At 36.0% G+C, this 18,381-nt stretch overlaps 1 protein-coding gene across 2 annotated transcripts in view; it reads right to left on the bottom strand.

Annotated features, from left to right (window-relative positions):
• Nucleotides 1-18,381, bottom strand: part of LOC127859350 (schlafen family member 13-like) — a 58,547-nt gene that overhangs the window by 39,624 nt on the left and 542 nt on the right. For both annotated transcript variants that reach the window (XM_052396695.1, XM_052396696.1), the window contains exons 2-8: nucleotides 17,820-17,880; nucleotides 17,444-17,603; nucleotides 16,340-16,535; nucleotides 11,994-12,177; nucleotides 8,536-8,699; nucleotides 7,358-7,473; nucleotides 3,636-3,786 (exon numbers count right to left, since the gene is read on the bottom strand). In XM_052396695.1, the coding sequence (XP_052252655.1) occupies nucleotides 3,636-3,786; nucleotides 7,358-7,473; nucleotides 8,536-8,699; nucleotides 11,994-12,177; nucleotides 16,340-16,535; nucleotides 17,444-17,603; nucleotides 17,820-17,880 (1,032 nt within the window). The remainder of the gene's footprint in view (nucleotides 1-3,635; nucleotides 3,787-7,357; nucleotides 7,474-8,535; nucleotides 8,700-11,993; nucleotides 12,178-16,339; nucleotides 16,536-17,443; nucleotides 17,604-17,819; nucleotides 17,881-18,381) is intronic.

The following is an 18,381-nucleotide window of genomic DNA, read 5'->3' as shown; positions in this document are numbered from 1 at the left end:
TCATTGGGATGAATCTTCTGACCGAGTTTCATGAAGATCGGACTATAAATGTGGCCTCTAGAGTGTTAACAAGATTTATCTATAGGCATATAAGGAAAAATGCCAAGACCCTTGGCAGCCATGTTTTTCAAGCAAACGCTACCATTTTCTAACTCATCCAAGATATCATTGGGACAAATCTTCTGACCAAGTTTCATGAAGAACGGAAAATAAATGTGGCCTCTAGAGTGTTAACAAGGTTTTACTATAGCCATGTAAGGAAAAATGCCCTGGCCCCTTGGCAGCCATGTTTTTCAAGCAAACATTACCATTTTCGAACTCATCCAAGATATCATTGAGACCAATCTTCTGACCAAATTTCATGAAGATTGGACAATAAATGTGGCCTCTAGAGTTAACAAGGCAAATGTTGACGCTGCACAACGGACAACGCACGACAGACAAAATGCGATCACAAAAGCTCACCGTGAGCACGTTGTGCTCAGGTGAGCTAAAAAGTAAATTCTAGAGTGTTTTAAGTAATTTACTATCTCAACCATGCTTTTCAATAGAAGGGAACCACACATTAATCGTCACAGAAATAATGAAAACAAATGCTCAGAGCAAGTTTCATAAAGATCTTGCAATCAAAAGTGACTTCTACTGTTTTCTGTAATTTGACCAAGTGACCATGTTTCTTACCACACATGACCCAGTTTCAAAATAACATTAGGACAAACTCTCTGACCAAGTTTTATGAAGATTGAGCAATTTAAGTTGCCTTTGGCAAGTTCATCTGCTTTTTTTAAAACATAGTGACCTAGTTTTTGACACCATGTAACCCAGTTACAAACTGTGACTAAATTTCAGACCTTACTTCAGTTAGGGCAAAAAAGGGGTTCACAAGCTTTTTCTTTTCTTTAATCTATTTACCTATTGCAGAGCTACAGATAAGGTGCGTACTTGCGTTACTACCCAATGTTAAATTGCCGATTATGCATAGAAAAATAAAACTAAGCGTACCAAAACAGAATTGAAATTGCCGATTACACATATTGTATTTTTGCTCTGAGTAATGAGTAAATTTGTCCCGCAAATACCCGGGTCTGAAATACCCAGATTCTTTCGGCTTCGTCCAAGCGCTTTAGTATAATCTTCAGCGCAATAATATGTATGGAAGAAAGCGTCTACATGTATGTAACTACGTGTTATTGTTGTGAAAATGTCGAAACCGCGAGGCCGTAAAAAGGGAAACATCATATCCCAGGCACACAAATTTTTTAAGTTACGTATTAAACAGCAAGCAACACAAAATTAGAAGAGGAAAATATAGTAAAACTAATTCTTGAGGATATTGTGTCGGAGGCAAGCGCTGACAGTGCTTACATTGTAAGAAAACTGGTGGAAATTTTTTGTCAAACTTGTTATTTAATCAAGACTGTATATTATGGATATATCTACATAATTACACAAGATCTCTGAAACCAATCAATTAAGAGTGGAATTTCAACAAGCTCATTCAGGTAAGCATTTGAGAATTTAAGACAATAAAAATACCCAATTTTAATACAAAAATACCCCATTGACAATTAAAGTAGTGGGTACCGACTTTTTTTGTACCCAATTGAAAATGAAAATACCCAATTGAACTTAAAAGTAGTGGGTATTTACCCAATTACTCAGAAAAGTTATCTGGAGCTCTGCTATTGACCTAACTTTTCTATCTCATGTGAACCAGTTTTGAACATTGCCAATATATACATGTAATTAGGAACAAGAGCACCGCTTTGCGGGTGCAGACCGCTCATCTATTTTCTTTTTAAAGGTGAAGGGACTCTAAATTTCAATCACAAAGGAGGGAGGGGTGGAGTGAAGCGAGGTGTATAGTGTGGGGGTGTGGACATTTATAACATTATCTTCCAAAAATGAGGAAAAAAAATGCAAAAAAAAATATTTATATTTTTTTTGGGGGGAGGGGGGGGGGATGGGGGGGGGGTATAGTGTGAGGGTGTGGTGGTCATTTGTGAGATGATCTTAAAAAAAAAATTTCGGGGGGTGGTGGGGGGGAGGGGATTCTTGGGTGCGATGGTTGGACGTTATTTCAAAAATAAAATAATAAAAATAAATATTTGTGTTTTTTAACCGTTTCAAAAAAAATTGGGGGGGGGGGGTGGTGGGACGGGGGGTATAGTGTGAGGGTGTGGTGGTCATTTGTGAGATGATCTTTAAAAAAAAAAAAATTAGGGGGGGGATTCGGGGGGAGGGGGGGGGGGAAGGGTGGAGGGCACCGAGGATGGTTTGGGTGTATTCTATTGTGGTATGTCAGGTAGGAGTAGATTTGTCAAAGTATCAATCAAATCTAAACATAAAAAAAGAAGTTATGGCAATTTTAGCAAAATTTAATAATTTGACCTTGAGAGTCAAGGTCATTCAAAGGTCAAGGTAAAATTAAACTTGCCAGGTACAGTAACCTCATGATAGCATGAAAGTATTTGAAGTTTGAAAGCAATAGCCTTGATACTTTAGAAGCAAAGTGGATCGAAACACAAAATTTAACCATATATTCAAAGTTACTAAGTCAAAAAAGGGCCATAATTCCGTAAAAATGACAACCAGAGTTATGCAACTTGTCCTTTTACTGTCCCCTTATGATAGTTGCGAGTATTCCTAGTATGAAAGCAATATCTATGATACTTTAGGGGTAAAGTGGACCAAAACACAAAACTTAACCAAATTTTCAATTTTCTAAGTATAAAGGGCCCATAATTCCGTCCAAATGCCAGTCAGAGTTACATAACTTTGCCTGCACAGTCCCCTTATGATTCAAGTGTTGCAAGTATGAAAGCAATAGCTTTGATACTGTAGGAATAAAGTGGACCCAAACACAAAACTTAACCAAATTTTTAATTTTCTAAGTATAAAAAGGGCACATAATTCTGTCAAAATGCCAGTCAGAGTTACATAACTTTGCCTGCACAGTCCCCTTATGATAGTTAGTAAGTGTTGCAAGTATGAAAGCAATAGCTTTGATACTTAAGGAATAAAATGGACCTAAACACAAAACTTAACCAAAATTTTCAATTTTCTAAGTATAAAAAGGGCACATAATTCTGTCAAAATGCACGCCAGAGTCCAGTCCCCTCATGATAGTAAGTAAGTGTACCAAGTTTGAATGCAATAGCATTGATACTTTCTGAGAAACGCAAAACTTAACCGGACGCCAACGCCGACGCCAAGGTGATGACAATAGCTCATAATTTTTTTTCAAAAAATAGATGAGCTAAAAATGTTGTGACTAAGTTTCATGAAGATTTGCCAATAAATGCCACCTCACAAGGCAAATGTTGACAATGGACCAAACACAGAGAATACAGTAAATGACAAAAGATAACCTAAAGGCTCATTATGAGCATGTTCTCAAGTGAGCTCAAGACAGCATGCTCAACTATTTCTTCAGTCTAAACTTAAGTAAACTGAAGTATATTGTTAATTTTCTGTCAGACACCTGTCATATTGACATATTTTTTATTTAATATCTGTAGTTGATACACATCATACCTGTGAACATTTAATTTAATTGAATTAATTTAAAGTGGTCTGCATACATGCAACCTCCACACTAAAACCCCTGGTAAGCAGTTTAATGACTCCATTACCTCTGAGAGGGTTCATAATGGCTTCCTTCCACTTTGTGAATGAGAACTCCTCCACGCCACCCCCTGCACTCACAAATGTGCTGACTGGACAAGAAGTGAATACTCCACCAGGGAACTTCACTACAGACACCACAATCACCACTCTTGAGCCCTGAAACAAGCAGACACCAGTTATAGGGCTCTGAAACAGGCAGACACTAGTCATAGAGCTCTAAAACAGGCAGACACCAGTCATAGGGCTCTGAAACAGGCAGACACTAGTCATAGAGCTCTGAAACAAGCAGACACCAGTCATAGAGCTCTGAAACAAGCAGACACCAGTCATAAGGCTCTGAAACAAGCAGACACCAGTCAATAAGCACTGAAACAAGCACAAACCAGTCATAGAGCTCTGAAACAGACAGAAACTAGTCATAGAGCCCTAAAACAGACAGAAACCAGTCATAGAGCCCTGAAACAAGTAGACACCAGTCATAGAGCTCTGAAACAGACAGAAAGTAGTCTTTGAACCCTGAAACAGACAGAAACTAGTCATAGAGCCCTGAAAAAAGTAGACACCAGACATAGACATCTGATACAAGCAAAAACCAGTCATAGAGCTCTGAAACAAGTACACACCAGTCATAGAGCCCTGAAACAAGTAGACACCAGTCATATAGCTCTGAAACAGGAAGAAACCAGTCCTAGAGCTCTTTAAAAGACAGAAACTAATCGTAGAGCCCTGAAACAGACAGAAACCAATCATAGAGCCCTGAAACAAATAGACACCAGTCATAGAGCTCTGACACAGGCAGAAACCAGTCATAGAGCTCTGAAACAAGTAGACACCAGTCATAGAGCCCTGAAACAAGTAGAAACCAGTCATAGAGCTCTGAAACAGGCAGAAACCACTTGTGCAGCTCTGAAACTGACAGAAACTAGTCTTTGAGACCTGAGAGAGCAGAAAGCAGTCATAAAGCCATGAAACAAGCAGAAACCAGTCATAGAGCTCTGAAACAAGCAGACACCAATCATAGATCTCTGAAACAAGCAGAAAAAAGTCATACAGCTCTGAAACAAGCAGACACCAGTCATAGAGCTCTGAAAAAAGCAGACACTAGTCATAGAGCTCTGAAACAAGCAGACACCAGTCATAAAGCTCTGAAACAAGCAGATACCAGTCATAAAGCTCTGAAACAAGCAGACACCAGTTAAAGAGATCTGATACAAGCAGACGCCAGTCAAAGAGCTCTGTAAAAATCAGACACCAGTCATAGAGCTCTGAAACAAGCAGACACCAGTCATAGAGCTCTGAAACAAGCAGACACCAGTCATAGAGCTCTGAAACAAGCAGACACCAGTCATAGAGCTTTGAAACAGACAGAAACCAGTCATAGAGCTCTGAAACAAGTAGAAACCAGTCATAGAGCCCTGAAATAGACATAAACCAGTCATAAAACTCTGAAAAAACAAACATAAACTAGTCATAGAGCTCTGAAACAAGCAGAAACCAGTCATAGAGCTCTGAAACAGACAGAAACCAGTCATAGAGCTCTGAAACAAGCAGAAACCAGTCATAGAGCTCTGAAACAGACAGAAACCAGTCATAAAGCTCTGAAAAAGCAGACAGAAACCAGTCATAGAGCTCTGAAACAAGCAGAAACCAGTCATAGAGCTCTGAAACAGACAGAAACCAGTCATAAAGCTCTGAAAAAAATGACAGAAACTAGTTATAGAGCTCTGAAACAAGCAGAAACCAGTCATAGAGCTCTGAAACAGACAGAAACCAGTCATAGAGCTCTGAAACAGACAGAAACAAGTCTTTGAGCCCTCAGACAAGCAATAGTAAGTCTAAGATCTATGAAACGGGCAGAATCCAGTCTTGGAGCCTTGAAACAGGCAGAAATAAATTTAGAGCTATGGAAAAAACAGAAACCAGTCATTACACCTTGAAACAGGAAGAAACCAGTTGTTTTAATGAAGGTTAAGCTTTCTCAATATATCAGTATCATATGATTTTCAGGCCAACGTTAAAACTGTATAGTCTATGCCCAAGGTATGTTCTTCTTAAGCACTATGAGTAACTACCGATATAGAAATTTATTTAACTCACTGACTGACAAGAATTATTATATGTTTATGTAGTCACACACATGTAATGTACAGCAGAAGGAACTAGAGCAAAGAATCATCATTACTAATAATGCTTTTCATATCATATAAAAAACATGGATAGTCTTTTCAAAATTGAAAAAAACAAGAAACCGTCGGATACGGGTGATGCTCCCCAGAGGTTTTTTGTCAAAATATTGCACTATATATTCAGATAAAAGGAAACGTCTTGAGGGGCATAACTTTGGACAAAATAATACAATGGATGGTTTAGCAACTTAAAAATTTTAAAGGGCCATAACTCTCTCAACAAGAAACCGTCTGAGACAGGTGATGCTCCCCAACGTTTTTTTTGGTCACCTTATTGCATTATATATTCAGATAAAAGTAAACGTCTTGAGGGAACAGTAGTTGGGGGGACAAGAATTTTTTATAGAAAATTTCAAAGGGCCATAACTCTGAAAAATCATCCGACCAGAACCCGCTGATAATATGCACATCAGTCATCTCCTCTTGGTAGTGAAGCTTACCATAAAGTTTCATTGAATTCCAGTCATTAGTTGCTGAGAAATAGCCCGGACAAGAATTGCACTATATGTACAGTTAATGGAAAACTTCAAAGGGCCATAACTCTGTGAAAAATCATCCGACCAGAACCCGCTGATAATATGCACATCTCCTCTTGGTAGTGAAGCTTCCCATAAAGTTTCATTGAATTCTGGTCATTAGTTGCTGAGAAATAGCCCGGACAAGAATTGCACTATATGTACAGTTAATGGAAAATTTCAAAGGGCCATAACTCTGTGAAAAATCATCCGACCAGAACCCGCTGATGATATGCACATCTCTTGGTAGTGAAGCTTCCCATAAAGTTTCATTGAATTCCGGTCATTAGTTGCTGAGAAATAGCCCGGACAAATATGGTGCACGGACGGACGGATGGACGGACGGACAGACTAAGCTAAAACTATATGCTCCCCCGAAAATAATTTTGGGGGAGCATAACAAAAACTAGAGGCATGTCAGTAACATGTAGAGCCACTTGTCAAGAATGTGATTACCGAATTTTCCCATGTATAGCGCACCTCCATGAATGACGCACTTACGGTAATATTTGAATTACTAAAAATGAGTGTGACCTTGATTTTTGATGTCAAGACACAGGCAGTAGTGGCAAGTTAATTTAAATTTTCAAGATAAAAAAAATAAAATCTTAAGATAAAAATAAAGTTAAAGTCTAGACCAGTTCGGACTGACACTCAACCACTAAGAAAGATTTATCAAGCTTTATGAAAGCAGACTCAACAAAAATTTGTATATACACAAACAAATTGATTAAAAATTAACAATTGAATATTCTGTTAAAAGTTGATTTATTTATAATGTGCTAAAATAGGAGCCTGTTACTGAAGTGCTAAACAGAATTGATAAATTAAATGAAAACAAAACGCTGTACTGAATGAATACTGAATTTGACAACAAATGAATTGTTCTATTCATAAAATTACATAAAGCATAACAATTCAATTTTCAAGTTCACAAAATATAACAAAACAATTCTTTATTTTAAATAATAACACATTAATAGTTAAAGACACAACAACCATGAATTGAAATACAGATGCACATACCTGTTTGGGTACATTTTCAACTGGGTAAAACCGTATATCCCAGTGTACTCCTCTCTGCGGCACAACACCTGTGTCCACCCAAATCATGTCTCGCATTTTGGTAGCAATCAGTTGTTCTTCAAATTAAAAAGTGACCATTCAATAAACATTCTTGCAGAACAAAGTACTTTGTTTTTCAACTCATACTAAATAGCGAAGTTAATTCTCTTTGTATAGCAAATAAATAGATTTCTTATTATACATCTGACAAATTAGAGTTTAAAAAATTCATTAGTTTTCCATTCATGTTAAACACTATTTAAACCTTTCCCACTCAGAGGCAAAGTGAAAATGGCTATGTGCAAACAGCATAAAACCAAAACAGTAAAGTTTAAGTGTTTGCTGCTCATCAGTATTTTAGTGTTGGAAATGAAACCTTTAAAACTTGAATCTAGTAAGAAAGGTATTTAATTCAATGTAACTTTCTAAGGGACTACACATGAGTCAAAATACATTTCTAAGTGGTAAAGTGTTAGGTACCATTAAAATTTTTATAAATGCAACAAATTTTAAAACATACAGGACGTATAACCAAATTTCACTTTAAGCTTAATTTTTATCTAACAAAAATCACTGATCAAACAAAACATATTAAAATGTCAGTACAAGTTTGATACTTCAACCATAACGTCTGTTAAAGGGGTGTTTTCACAGATTTTGGCATGTATTGAAGTTTGTCATTAAATGCTTTATATTGATAAATGTAAACATTTGACCTACAAATCCCCAGCAAAAAACAAGAATAAAATTAAAGAAAGAAAAAAAAGTAACCCTCAACTGGGCTCAAACCACTGACCCCTGGAGTAAAATTCTATCGCTTAGACCACTCGACCATCTGTGCTCATACAATGAGTAATGTATTTCATTCTTTATATATGCAATCCTCGTATTATCACAAAATGTAACAACAACAAGTCAACAGAACTCTCGAAAATATTCAATTGTTTCGCATTGCAAAGCTTTATAATTTTCAGGTTTTTAAATTGTCAAATGATGCATATATTGGATATTTTAGAGCATGGTAAATGTTCAGTATTACTGTTTCCTCACAAATATCATAACTACAACAAAAATTTGTGAATCTGAAACCATGTTTTTTAATTTTGTCAAATGAACCAAAAGTTAAATGATGCCCTTACCCAAATGTCTCTGGTCAGTTAGTGACATTTCCTCTCCAAAAACTGATGCTCTGGTGTCTGCAATGCCGAAGTAGATATGGCCGCCCTCATGGTTGGCGAAGGCTGACACATACTTGATCATGAGGCCACAGACTCTCTCTGGTAAGTTACTCCTACCGCTCTGTCTGTAAAAGGAATTTGTATGAAAAACTTTCATAACTAATTATATATGTTTGCTATGTGAGATGGAGGGTAATGCATGGAAGGTTTTGAAAGTTACTTGCAATTATTTACTTTTGCTATTTCAAACAGTGAAAAATAACAGTGAAAATTAAAGATATTTTTTTATGAAATGACGTCATTATTCTTGCAAAATTCTCCAGTTAAACCCTTTTACAATGCAAATTAACGGTGAAAAAACCCATAAAATAACAAGAGGGCCAAGATGGCCCTAGTTCGCTCACCTTTTTTTAACTCAACCAACATATCATTAAGACAAACATTTTGACAAAGTTACATGAAGATTGGGCATGCAATGTGACTTCTACAGTGTTTACAAGGTTTTTTGACCTAGTGACCTAGTTTTTGACCCAGATTACCAAGTTTCAAACTCAATCGAGGTATCATTGGGACAAATCTTCTGACCAAGTTTCATGAAGATCGGACAAGAAATGTTGCCTGTAGAGTGTATACAAGGTTTCTCTATAGCTAAATAAGGAAAACTGCCCCGCCCACTGGCGGCCATGTTTTTCAACGGACCAGAACCACTTTTGCACTCAACCAACATATCATTAAGACAAACATTTTGACAAAGTTACATGAAGATTGGGCATGAAATGTGACTTCTACAGTGTTTACAAGGTTTTTTTGTTTTTTTTGACCTAGTGACCTAGCTTTTGACCCAGAATAACCCAGTTTCGAACTCGATCGAGGTATCATATGGACAAATCTTCTGACCAAGTTTCATGAAGATCGGACAAGAAATGTGGCCTCTAGAGTGTTTACAAGGTTTCTCTATAGCCAATTTAGGAAAACAGCCCCGCCCACTGGCTGCCATGTTTTTCAACGGACCGGAACCACTTTTGAACTCAACCAACATATCATAAAGCAGGGGTGTGATTGAGGTAAAGTCCGAGGGGAGGAAAATTCTGACGACTGATTTTGACTATGCTAATGGTGCGCATAACGCAATGACAAACCTGAAAACAGACATTAAAATAAACAACTTCTTGAACTTCATAACAATATTTCTTTATAAAAGCCTATTAAACGTCACATTTAACATACTAAGGATGCGAAGTAAACAGTTAAGTATTTATTGTGATCAATAGCAGCAATTTTCAAATGTATCCAATTACAGTTAATGGACTAAACATAAACAAACACACTTGAGTGTTCTTCTTGTGTTAATGGTGTATTAACTGAGTTAAATTAATATATTTAATTTGTTTACCTTTCAATATCTTGCATTTCACATCTTCACTCAGTTCAACGCTATTTCAGTTAACTGAACAGCGTGACAAACATAATAAAGCAGAATATGCATATGAATCTGATTTTACACAGATCCACAGACATATAAATCAAATCATGATTGTCTATTTCCATGTTCGAACGATACTCTTCTAAATTGTTTTACTTCGCGAGTAGACTAAACTCCAATTTGCAAACACTGGTTTCCGTGACACAAATTCAGTGGGCACATTTCTGAACAAAATATGTGTTGTTTGTATCTAAAACGTAGTCTTTTTTGTTGACAAACACATTTCATTATTCCTATCGAGACTAGGTGATGTAAGTCGTTTATTCGATTGCTATTTGTCATTTCAACAATCTTAATTTTCTTTTCACAACGGCGGCATTTGCAAACAAATCAGCTGAGCGCATTTTAAGAAAACGCTTTAATTGGAAGATTGGGAAACGACAGCCAATTATATCGCTCGTTTTAAAAATGCTTTGGCAGAATCTACCAGTGTAAAATGCGGAGAGATTTCACAGGCCGCTGATATTTCGGGCCACATTTTTTAAAACGAATTTACTCGAATCTCAGAAGTGACCTCCGGGACAACCCGATCCGCGGAAATCCGCGGATCCGCGGAAAAAATCACACCCCTGTAAAGACAAACATTTTGACAAATTTACATGAAGATTGGCCATGAAATGTGACTTCTACAGTGTTTACAAGGTTTTTCTTTTTTTTTGACCTAGTTTTTGACCCAGCATGACCCAGTTTCAAACTCGATCGAGGTTTGATTGGGAAAAAATTTCTGACCAAGTATCATGAAGATCAGACATGAAATGTGGCCTCTAGTGTATACAAGGTTTCTCTATAGCCAAATAAGGAAAACTGCCCCCCCACTGATGGCCATGTTTTTCAACGGACCGGATCCACTTTTGAACTCAACCAACATTTCATTAAGTCAAACATTTTGACATAGTTACATAAAGATGGGGCATGAAATGTGACTTCTACAGTGTTTACAAGGTTTTTCTTTTTTTTTGACCTAGTGACCTAGTTTTTGACCCAGCTTCAAACTCGATCGAGGTATCATTGGGACAAATCTTCTGACCAAGTTTCATGAAGATCGGACATGAAATGTGGCCTCTAGAGTGTTTACAAGGTTTCTCTATAGCCAAATAAGGAAAACTGCCCCGCCCACTGGCAGCCATGTTTTTCAACGGACCGAATCCACTTTTGAACTCAACCAACTTTTCATTCATTAAGACAAACATTTTGACAAAGTTACATGAAGATTGGGCATGCAATATGACTTCTACAGTGTTTACAAGGTTTTTCTTTTTTTTGACCTAGTTTTTTACCCAGTATGACCCAGTTTCAAACACGATCGAGATATCATTATGACAAATCTTCTGACCAAGTTTCATGAAGATCACACAAGAAATGTGGCCTCTAGAGTGTTCACAAACCAAATGTGGACGACGGACGGACGGACATACGACGGACATAGACCGATCAGAAAAGCTCACCTGAGCAATCAGGTGAGCTTAAAAGAAAATTTGTTGGATTCAGTGGAATATTGATTTTTATTCATCTTGATCACTCTTGATCATAGAAAAATTGTATTTTCTATGATCACTCATTTTACAGCAGCTTTGTCCGCCTGCTCCTCATTATATCTCTGAGCCTGATACTGGTTTCTTACGACCTCATCAATCATACTCTCTGTTGATATGTAAGCTTGCGTCACAAGGTTTAATTTTGCCAACCAGTGAAGTATATGTTAAATTGCATCTATTAGCACACAAGCACTGTTGTAATAGACTACCATGAAACAAACTTTACTCTATTGCCAGGATGCCATTTTGCAAATGTTCATGAATTCATTGGTGTTGCTTCTGTTTTTATGCTTTTTGTGTATTTAAAAAAAACAACTGAAGTATTGAGAAATTGATGGGTATAAACAATACCACACAAGTGTTGAGGGTCATAGCAAGCTATTTAATGTATCCTAGCTTACCTGTTGAAGGTCGTTGCAAGCTGCTTGAACTGGATTTGTTTGGTCTCCTTCTTCAGCTCCTCAGCTGATCGGCCGTGCACGAACCTGTCTGGTATGGGAGGTAACTCCTCCAGCCTACCTGCATCACCATGCTCAACCAGAAGTCGCATCAGGGACTGGTACGTCACATTGTGGGTCGCTGTGTCTGCACCAATAGTCATACAATGCTAAGTGGTGAAATATAATGAGCAATCGCTTAATTAATGTGTAAATCACTCAATAAGCTAACAAATTATTTGTTAAGCCGGCCATGTGGCATAGTTTAACAACACCAATTAATATTAAGCACTAGCCTTTCAGTCAATGCATTTTGTCACTATAGCAATGTACATGCAATATGTTTATTAGAATTTTATAAATAACATTATAATATTTTGCATCATATTTCAGTTCCAATTAACCTTAAACAATCACCTAAATTTGGAGCTTAAATTTCTCGCAAGCTTATGCATATGATCATAACATTCTTGGAAAGCGAACAATTAAATAAGACTTCATCTTAAAAACTAAATGAAATGAAAAGCTACAAAAGCCTTCACTTTTATAAGTTTTCCGCTCAATCCTTTGTTTTCAAAGAAATATGATCTCTGTGAGTTAGCAGATCAATTTCTCAGCTTACTTACTGATTCCACTTCCAAACAAAAGTGCAAAAAATCCAATTTTATCTAAATGTTAAAGAATAATTTCAAAAAATTTCTATCTCAGCAGAACATAAACAGACGCTTAATTAAAGGAAACATGTCGTTATGTGTTTTCTGGGCATTTGTTATCCGGATTTTTGCTGCTCCTATTTCACACTTGCAATACATAGCACCAAAACAATAAAATCTTACTTTGTGTAGTTGATAATGTAATATGTTTTTTTTAAAGTAAAGTCAACAGGTATTAAGATTAAATAAGATATTTAGCATCCAAAATATTGGATGAGGTAATGGTGTATTTTTACTGCATTAATATTATAAAGACACAGCTTAAAGAAATTTTGAAAGGTCAAATGTCGTATTGGCCTGAGTTTTGCTGAGTTTTGAGATTTATTGGCAAGGTTCATGCTGTATCGGAAATTCAATTTCCGTCAATCGGAATAGCAAACAAACAAGATCCTTGTCTGATATGATCAAGTCATTTAATAATGCATTATATTAACATTGAAACCAACAAATGCCCTTTATTACTTATAACTTTCCTTGAATGGATTGTTTTGTGTCCTCAAAGGCTTTATACATAACATGTTATCATTTATCAAGATATAAGAAGGCAACAACAAATAATGCAACAACACAAAACTAGGATTCAACATTTTAGTTAGGTGTTTATCTAATTTATATACTTGCGTATTGCCAAGCAAGGTCTGGATGTAAGCTTCATGCACACAAAATTTCAGTCCAATAGAAAGTTACTGAGCATATGAGCCGCGTTCTGATAAAACTGGGTTTAATGCATGTACGTTAAGTGTCATCCCAGATTAGCCTGTGCAGTCCGCACAGGCTAATCAGGGACGACACTTTCCGCTTAAACTAGATTTTTGGTAAAAAGGGACTTCCTTTAAACGAAAAATACCATTAAAGCGGAAAGTGCCGTCCCTGATTTGCCAGTGCGGACTGCACAGGCTAATCTGGAACGACACTTTATGCACATGCATTTTGCCCAATTTTCTCAGAACAAGGCTCATATGTTATTTTTATATTTGCAGAGACCTTGTAGACCTTTTACCCGCAACCATCTAAATACAATCCCAACATACGTCTTTAAAAAAACTCCTTATACAAAGCTTTCTATAACCTAAGTTAATCTTAATTGGTCAATGTAAATAAAGTTATTTACTTATACTGGAACACTTTGTTTTTTAGATTACAGCAACCTTTACCCAAATGACCCCAAAAGTAATCCTTACAATTCAAAAGAAAACTGATCTGGGCCAAACTATTATTAATTGACAACAACCAAGTCAAGAATGTTCAATAACTGCATGGTTCTTAAAATGCTTATATGTTGGTTTAATTAATCAGTGACACAAACTGCATTGGTTCCAAGGCAACCTACACAGGCTTTTTATATTTTATTTAAAGATTTTTTTTTATTTTTAAGTCCAATTAAGTGTCAGAGAGTAAGGAACCAGACTAGAGATTTAGATTTCATTAAATATGAGTACCGTAATTACTCAAGTTTTTTGGACACTAAGTTTTCCAACACCCTCTTTTTTAGCAAAAATAATCATTTTTTGTGACTCTTAATTTTCGGACATAAGCGTTTTTGTCCATAATTAATGTCTCTTTAATTTCAGACAGTATATTTTACTGCGCTATTCTAAAGACCTTGGCTCTGTTATCTTGTGTCACTATGGTTACAGATTTTAACAACCGGATTAAGGTCTTAAACCTGACAGATGCATGCCTGATGGCAATAGACCATTACGTTCGCGTAATTGGGTAAAAAAGCATGTATACCGGTAGAAAATAATGGACTCACCCAACAGCATTTGAAAAAAATTCATAATATTAAGGAAGCTGAATATTTTCTGTTTTTTCTTCTTTGTTCTATATCATTTCAGGCAAAAGTGAGCAAAGCTGTGAAGTTGTATTTATTTTTTAAGCAGAAAAAATAGAGTTAATCACAAGAAAATGTTTGAACATTGATTTATTGCTTTTATTTCAATATAATTATACATTTTCGGACTCCTTAACTTTTTTGCTAAATTTTCGGACACTGTAATTTTAAAATATTTTTCGTATCTAAATTCTTGGAATATCATTTTAAGTGTCCAAAAATTTTATAACAGTCCTTCACAGACATCAACTACAGACTCCATAGTGCTTGTGGGGAGTATACAATGGTATTTCAGTACCTGTTGGGAGTATACCATGGTATTTCAGTACCTGTGGGGAATACACTGTAACTCCAATATAACGCGGATGACGGGGTCCAAGCCACGCAACAGCGTTATAAACGGACAGCGTTATAAGTTTTGAGCTTATTTATTTATATTGTCATGCTGTGTTGTCATCCGCAAATTCATGCATATAAAATCAAATCGAACGATAACAGTATATATACCGCTTTTCTAATGTGCACATTTGTCCGATAATCCAAAATAATTACAACATCACTTACGAAAAAAAAAGTTAAACATTTATTACAAGAAATATGTTTACGAATTTCGTAAACAAATTCATATGCCTACGCCATTTTTCAGAAAAATAGTACAGTGCATTATGGGACACAGCTTTCATTGGACGAGCGAATTTAAATTTAGATTGAATGCAATACGATACATGTACAAAGTAATGTTTTATTGCGTCATACGCAGCATGTAAAAAGCGTGCTTTCTGTGGACTTTCTGATAACGTGCAAAAATTTAAGTGAATCTCTGTTAACAATTACACTGCGTTAGCATGTAAATAAATCGTCAGGATTTTTTAATTTACTTTTCGTATACGTACTGAAACATTAAACATACACAAAGATCTTTTTATGTATCAAGCTCGTATAGCATATAATAAACGATAACACACTTACACAGCCATAGTTTATACAATGAAATACAATAAACGATAAATATAAAACATAAACAGGTAATCGTTTTAAATAACTTTAATTTGATAATTATTACGCTTGCACTTACCTTATTGAAATAAGCGCATCAAACCGCTCTGATAGGGAATACATGTAATAAACACAGACTCGCGAGTTTTCACACCTTTATTGACATTACACAACAGATTAACACCAATTAGCTGTTGAGTGTCGTTTAACCTCTAATCGATTAAAATCAGTTAAACGAACGGATAAAGCAATCAAGCTGTGATCGCCGACTTCTTTGAATTTTCTGAAAATACAAGTAGTTGCATAACATGGATTTGAATCAGAAATGGAAGGTTGGAGAAAAAACGGGATCCAAGCACCCCCCGCGTTATATTGGACACAGCGTTTTAACGGACCGCACTATATTGGAGTTACAGTGTATACAATTGTGGGGAATATACAAGGATATTTCAGTACCTGTGGGGAGTACACAATGGTATTTCAGTACCTGTGGGGAGTATACAATGGTATTTCAGTACCTGTGTGGAATATACATTTGTTCTATATTAGTACCTGTGGTGAATATACAATAGTATTTCAGTACCTGTAGGGAGTATACAATGGTATTTCAGTACCTGTGGGGAATATACAATGGTATTTCAGTACCTGTGGGGAGTATACAATGGTATTTCAGTACCTGTGGGATATACAAGGATCTTTCAGTACCTGTGTGGAATATACAAGGATATTACAGTACCTGTTGGAAGTATACAATGATATTTCAGTACCTGTGGGAAGTATACAATGGTATTTCAGGGTGCAGAGGTGTTCTGCAGTCTTGACAAACAGGTAGAGGTCAGTGTCGTCATGGTTACCCACAAGGTCAAAGTAGTTGCAGATGTCGTCACGAGAGAGGATCTCAGCCATCTTGACCTCCATGCCACTCCACCACATGTCCAGGTGCTTGGACAACACTGGGCCTCTCTAAGGACACAAAGACAATTTACTCTTAGCCGGAACCGAATTTTGAAGGCCATTGCAAACAGCTTGGATCCAGCTGAGACGCCACAGAACGTGGCATCTCATCATGATCAAAACTGTTTGCTATTCTGATACGACAAATTTCCCAGCACGCAAAGGGTTAAACACGGCTTCATTGGAACACTTTGAACCACTGTGAGTTTTTTGCATAAAGGAAGTCTTTTCTGAGTGAAAATCAAGTCCATGTGAAGAGAGTCATCCTGATTAGCATGTATGGACTGCACAAGCTTATCTGGGACGACACTTTATGTGCATTTAGCTAATTTTTTCTCAGAACAAGGCTAATTTTATCCATGCTTCATTAAAACCCTGCTTCACTTGAACGCTACTTCTATTATCTCCATTTTGCCTTAAACTTGTTTTATATTGACATGTGATTTACTTAATCCCTAACTCAATTAAATTATGTCGCATTTAAAGCCTTTTCTCTATGTATACTGCTTCATCTTTCCTCGTTTCGCTTTAACCACTTAAAGCATGCTTCATTCAAACCTTAGTTGTGTTGTTTTTTTTTAACTTAAAACAAGTTTTACTTAAATTGTTCTTAACAACCACCTTCAAAGGTGTATACTAGTATGTGGGGTATTTAACTCTCAGACAAGTTTTTCTTCTGTTTCTGTGAAAATGATGTTGGGAATCACTAAATATTTACTTAAACAATTGACTTGTAAATTTAAATGAATTATACTGTATATATGGGGTAACACTGGGGAATGTTGAACTATAGATGACAAAGCAAGTTTACATTTCATTTATATCATACATGTGTAGTGTTTAAAGGACTGAAAATTAAAAATTAGACACATTTTTTAAATAATGAAGCTTATAGATCTCTTAATGTCTGTACAAACCTGAGCATCAATGTTTCTCATGTGCAGGATTCCTCCGCCAGAGTTGAGGAGTGCACAGATGTACTTGAGTACAATAGTGTTCCCAGATTTGCGGATTCCTTTTGTGATGTGAACAACGCAGTGAAGAATAATCTCTCCATAGCATTGAAGGTTCTCGGTTCTGAACATTGCAAACAAAAAATTTAAATATAATATGTATCATTATCATTTAAACTGGTTTAGATCAAAAGATATGTCTTTTGAAGAACACTTGCAAACGACTTACTTCAATACAGTACCGGTACCTATTTTAAATTTAAATTTTGATACAGTACATTTTTAGATTTTTTATCAAGGGCAAACTCTTCAAACTGATATTTTATTTCAACTATCTTACACATGTTGAGATGTAAGAGATTTTGTGCCACTATTTGTTCTTTTCCGCTTACGATCTGGATCTAAAAATAGACAAAATACCAAATCAGCAAAATATAAATGGGAAAAAAATATAAATAAATTAAGACAATTTTTTCTTAGTTTTATAAACATGAACAAATAAATAAACAAAACACACACATGCACACATAGTATTCATTGTGTGTTTATGCAATCAATAAAACTGTCAAGTGCAATATTTTCTGAAATACAAATGTCTTGGCTGTTGTTAGACAGTTTATTGCCTTAAACATAAATTTTGTGCAACTGTTCAGACCACGGAGTTCATGTTGTGCAACATTTTGCGGGATTTTTTTTGTATCCCTTATATAAATCATTTTAGTATATGTAGGGTATTGTGTGTAAAGGGTCTCGGTGAATTAAACGCATCTTTAACTAAAGGACATCATTCAACAGTTTACAATATCAACAGGTGTTTCAATTTTTGCCATGACTACAAAACAAGCACAGCAAACATATCTTAACTAAATGCAAGTTTAATGAAGAATGAATAAATTTCGATT

Source organism: Dreissena polymorpha, chromosome 15, assembly GCF_020536995.1.
Source record: "Dreissena polymorpha isolate Duluth1 chromosome 15, UMN_Dpol_1.0, whole genome shotgun sequence".
Taxonomy (NCBI): Eukaryota; Metazoa; Mollusca; class Bivalvia; order Myida; family Dreissenidae; genus Dreissena; species Dreissena polymorpha.
This window is presented reverse-complemented; position numbering and strand designations above follow the sequence as displayed.